Raw genomic sequence first — 5,460 nt, forward strand, 5'->3', positions numbered from 1 at the left:
GTACTTATAAATCTGATTGGTGCACAAAACTTGTAAATTTGGATTTCCCAAATATCGCCGCTGTTTATTTAGCAGTTCATGTATTGTTCATACATTATGAATGGTATATTTATCACCAAAAATTTTACAAATTTAACTTCTCAAACTAATAACTTGGAAAAATACGTCGGGTATTAAATTTGCATATATTCCCTTTTGTATTGCAATTACTGTTGTTGCATTGTACCACGTTATTTCATAATGTATCTTGAAATCCTGTAATACAATGCAATGTGAAGTATGTTGTTTTTCTCATCTATTCTAGTTTTAAGTTTGGGACGGTGGGTCTTCTGAAGTTCAAATTTTATCATTTCGTTGCCAGTACATTTTAAACCCAAACTGCCATTCACTTATCAATTTATTATTTTGCTATTTGACTGATTGTTTTGATGTGTAATCGATAATGTATAGACTTTTTTTTTCAAATAACATAACTGCAGATAAAGTTTCTTCTGAATTAATTCCAACAAAAATGACAATTGCCATATTCGATAATTTCGATGAAAATTTTAATTGAGATTTAATTGAATTAACAATAACAGCACGAAATCTTTGCATTTCAATAAATATAAGCCGTTACTGAACGGGGCAAATTAACAAAAATTCCAAATGTTTGAAAATGATTTAAAGAGTTGAAGCTAAGAAGCAACAATTCTTTGAAAACCAATTTCCTGGAGATAAGTAAAAGGTATCAGTCGAGCGAAAAGTTTCATGCAGAAGGCAATATAATGAATTACACCATTTTTGTGCAAATTTTTTCTTTTTCCAGAAAATTTCAAAGAATAGCGAAGAACAGACGTAAAAACTGCGCACTGTGAACAGTTACTTGAGATAACTCGAAATATTGATACGGGTAAATTGCTAGACAACTGCTACTAATACTAGTAGCAATATGCAAATCGATCAGGCAATTGATCTAATGATCAATAAAGTGATTTAAATTTAGCTTCATAGGTAACTCAATGATTTCTAACCGTTATTCCGCGAGAACTAAAATATGGTGGCAACACCAGTAGAAAACACAGGGGGCTGTTCTTATCAATATTTGGTGAACTAATAGGTTGAAGGTTTTGATTAATGTTTATCTTTAAGTTAACCAAATTTATTATTTCACAACTTCGTAATCTTTGCTACAAAGAAATAGTTAAGTGGTCCGTGGTCAAAAAAAAAAGGCTGGAAACTATTGGTGTAACTGGGCAAAAATCTTTATCAATGCGAAAATCGTTTCAAATAATAATTCTAACTAATAAATGAATAAATAGAGAGATATTTCTGATATATTTAATAGGGAAATTGCAATTGAAATATTTACTGATATCCGCTTCCCTTTATCTATAATGATTTAAAAGCAGTGATGGGACAATACTATTTTTTGGTTCTCATCCAGTTCAGTGTTAATTGATCATTAATCTTTCCATGCAACAAAATACAAAAAGTGAGAGTGTAAGAAGTTTAAAGTTCGAATTAATTTGGAATTGATAATGAAGGAAGAAATTCACAAGGAAACGGTTATTGCTGTGTGTAAACAACAAATACTATCTTATAACTCAGGAATTAAAGCGTTTATGGCAATAGGATGAAAGAGTGGACAATGTATATACCATATTGCTAAACCAATTTTAATGGTCATGAACGATTCGACAGGTGGTTGTATAGTCAGAAATATAATCGATTAGGAAACTACGTGTTTTCAAAAACATGCATTGCTTTTTTTTTCGGTTTTTCGGTTGGGAATAGACTAAACAAGCATTCTTTACAAGCTCACCGTGTTCTTCTGAACGAAATGTTAATCAAGTGGACATCGATGAGGAACAGAAATGAATTCATCACTACTTTATGGATATTCAGTAGGGTTAGGATATGAGAAAGCGCAAACTGTCCATTGATGAATTTTGGCTCGTAAACATATCTTACTATTAGATATAGTAAGTCAATTGGAGAAATTTGACAATACAAACTTATTGATATTGAAAAATAATCTGAAATCTAATTTACATTAAGTAACGATTATCGTAAAGTTAAAAAGGGTGAAATTAGAAGTATTCGCTGCGGTCAGAAAGCTTATAGCAGGGAAAAGATATGGATTCGATACCGTAACAACAGTAATTAGCGGTCGACACTCTTAATTGAGTAATGATACGGGAGGAGTATGGTGAAGAATAAAGTAGTATTGGAGCTTCCTAATGCAGATGATTGTTCGGTGATACTGGGACAACGTACATGACCGAACACTCTATGCTTCTGAATCTGAAGGCTCGGTGGGACGATGACAATTTGGGAATATTGCCATCCGGGATCCGGTATAAACTACTTCAAAATGTAAGTAATATTTCAGCGCTGCATTCGCATAATATTTCTCGTCCATTTTTCAACACGGCTAATAGGACATTATGTCGTTGTAAAATGAATGCATTTTGGTAGTGGAACTAATGAAGACTTTAAAAAAGCAAAAATTTCACGAAAAAAAATCAATTGCTTCTTTTTTTTTTATATATATAAAAGTAATCGACCAAAGATTGTTGATTTTGTTGCGGCATGAATTTGAAAAATGTTTAACTCTTCTTGCATCATTCATTAAATTGAATCAAGCAAATCCTTAGCTAATTGGAAAAAAGCTTAATGCAATTGCATACACTGATTTCATCGGTCAACAGATCAGCACATGTCATCATTTATCAATCTGTTGATCGGTGAAATCAGGATGAGTCATGATGACATCAACATCGATAGGATGCTTTTTCTTCCCCTCTTTATTCCTTCTTTTGTGCAAAGGAACAAATGCAAGAGGAAGATGGATGGGGTCATGTCGATCAACTTCGCATAATCGCCATTATCACCCCACATTTTTGTGAGATGAATTTTTATGTAGCAATATTAGTTGATTTTGAAAGCAACCGACAAGTGTAGATCGATTAGTCCAAGGTATGATATTTTCCCTCATTTATTGACCCTTCATTCTTGTCAACCGTAATCACCGATAAGAGGACTCATTCTTACATGCTAATAAAAACGAATTTGCTGAATTTGAGCCACTGATTGTTCACTTGTTACTAAACTATTACATGGCGATATCTTGGAAAAAAAATAAATGAAATCCCTGAAATTATTGTTTGGTAACATCATCAATGATATGGAAAATAGCAAACTAATTGTACGAATTCTATGCAGAAAGAGAAATTTTTAAAGGAAATTCAATTGTTTTCCGTTAAGGTATTAAAAATTCAATTCTGTTTTTGTTAAGGTGTTTAAAAATTCTGTTAAGGTGTTAAGACGACAGCAAAGGACATATATTCTCTTGAAAATGATATCATAATCATGTTTGCTTTACAGACGAATGCTATTTTGCCTGACTTTTTTGTACAATGAATATTTCCGAATAATGTGAACTCTTTTGAAATAAATCAAAAAAAACGAACGGATTCCTTTTCCACACATTATACATTTTATAACTACATCAAAGCATGACAATTCATTCAGAATTCAAGCAAATTTTGTTAATAATATTAAAAAAAGATGAAAATTCATGAAGTGTCTAAATTAAATGGCATGATTATTGCGTGAATCAAAGAATTGAGCGTTTTTCACTTTCATTACAAACTGTTCACAGTTCATTGGGATCATTTTATCAGTGTAGGGTTTAATAAAAAAAAAGAAGTAATGAAAATATAAATGATTGCTTCCAAATTTGGTAAATCGAGGAGAATTGCATTGCATGCTATTTGCAGTATCATCAGTATCCTTCTTGGCAAGTATAAAAGATGTTGAGTGGATGGGTGGGTAGGACAGAATGTTATCTTTGGCAGGAATCTTTCAATTTTATCTCTTCATATTTTAATCAGAATTAATCATTTTTACCTCCTCATAAAAAAAAGGTCTTGTTATGAATGTGCTACACTATTTTAACTTCATGGAACACATTTGAATTTTCCTTCAATTATCGAAAAATTCTTCTGATAAAATTAATTAAATCAGACCAAAGATAAAATAATTATTTAGATATTTTTCATACACTGCAAATGATTGCAACTTGATTATCTTACAGATTAAAACTATGACTTATTAATTTGACTGATTTTTGGAAATTTAAAGGACACAACTGTAAACTTTGCATCACTTCCGCTTTTCCAATTCTTCAAAAGATTTATCTGGATTTGGTTTTCTCTCTCTCTGTCTTATATGTTCATATCTAATCACTCTTACAGATACATGTAATATCTTTCGAAAATTTGCTTTTTCTACAATGCTACAGATTGCTTAATTTTAAAAAAGAGATAAAATTGAGAAGAGACACAGTAAGACACACCTTACTAGCATAGTATTTGTAATTGACTAGTCTGACAACATATAATATTTACTTTAGAAACTAAATTACTGTCGAGAAATCACAGTTTTTACTTTTTTCTTCCAAACCAGATAAGGTTGTACTGGGATGTGTTAGCAAATCCGGATAACTAAAAGCAATGGTCATTTATTAAATTATTGAGGATTTAATTGGTAATCATTATAAATTAAGTAATTTGCATATAGATATGTTCGTGATAAAGCATTGACTTGATCTGATATATTCCAAAATTTTATACTACTAAAAGAACAGCAGCATCTTTATATTTATTGTTTTACCTGCTTGTAATGGTTGATGACAATATTGATGAAGATTTATTACTGTCACATTTGCATTGTAACATTGAATCTGATGGATGGCCCGGTGAGTTACAACTTGAAGGGCACTGCACAATAATTGTTGGAGCTGATGACTGTATATATTCCTGCAAAAAAAAGCAATGGTAACTTCACAATCAATTATCTCAATCACTCATTTTCATATCTTTCACTATGATTACAGCAAGAATTATCGCTGTAGTTTTGGCTACCTTAAAGAAGCGAGGAATTAGACGGTAAAAAGAGACAGGATCGATAAAAGGAAAGGTGGGAAAACAGAAGCAAGAAGAGACCATCGCTAATATCGCAATATGTTTTTTTTTTCTTTTTTCTGTGATAATATCATAGATATTTAACTTGCAATAAATTGGGGTGAAGCATTTTGATAAATCTCCCATGTTAAATCTACAGGAAAATTTGCATCCGTTGCTTAAAATAAAAATAAACATAAGTTGAATTTTAAACTGTTCCTTGCCATTTTGAAAATTGAACTGATTTGTCGAGCAGACATTTGCAGTGAGGTAAGGTGATGGTAAAGGTGTTGGCGTTGATTCGGTTGAGAGCGCATCTTCTGATGGATGTTCGATCCGTTTATCATGCTCAATGAATTCTGAATTCTTCTGTAAAAAAAAGAAATTTTTCTGACAAAAAAAAAAAAAAAAGATTGCCAAAAAATACTTTGCCATGAAATGTTTTAAATTAAGGAATACTAAATACAGTTAATTGTTGCATGTTTGAAGTCCCTCTTCATGTAACAGTAGC

General features: G+C 31.4%; 1 protein-coding gene across 1 annotated transcript in view; it reads right to left on the reverse strand.

Annotated features, from left to right (window-relative positions):
- Positions 1 to 4,402: 4,402 nt before the first annotated feature.
- LOAG_17148 (inwardly rectifying potassium channel) overlaps positions 4,403 to 5,460 on the reverse strand; it is a gene marked incomplete at both ends in the record, with an annotated part of 5,422 nt that continues 4,364 nt past the window's right edge. The window contains 3 exons of the mRNA XM_020449807.1: positions 4,403 to 4,490; positions 4,660 to 4,805; positions 5,208 to 5,318. Coding sequence (XP_020306625.1) covers positions 4,403 to 4,490; positions 4,660 to 4,805; positions 5,208 to 5,318 — 345 coding nt within the window. The remainder of the gene's footprint in view (positions 4,491 to 4,659; positions 4,806 to 5,207; positions 5,319 to 5,460) is intronic.

The sequence above is a fragment of the Loa loa genome, assembly GCF_000183805.2.
Source record: "Loa loa unplaced genomic scaffold supercont3.44, whole genome shotgun sequence".
Taxonomy (NCBI): domain Eukaryota; kingdom Metazoa; phylum Nematoda; class Chromadorea; order Rhabditida; family Onchocercidae; genus Loa; species Loa loa.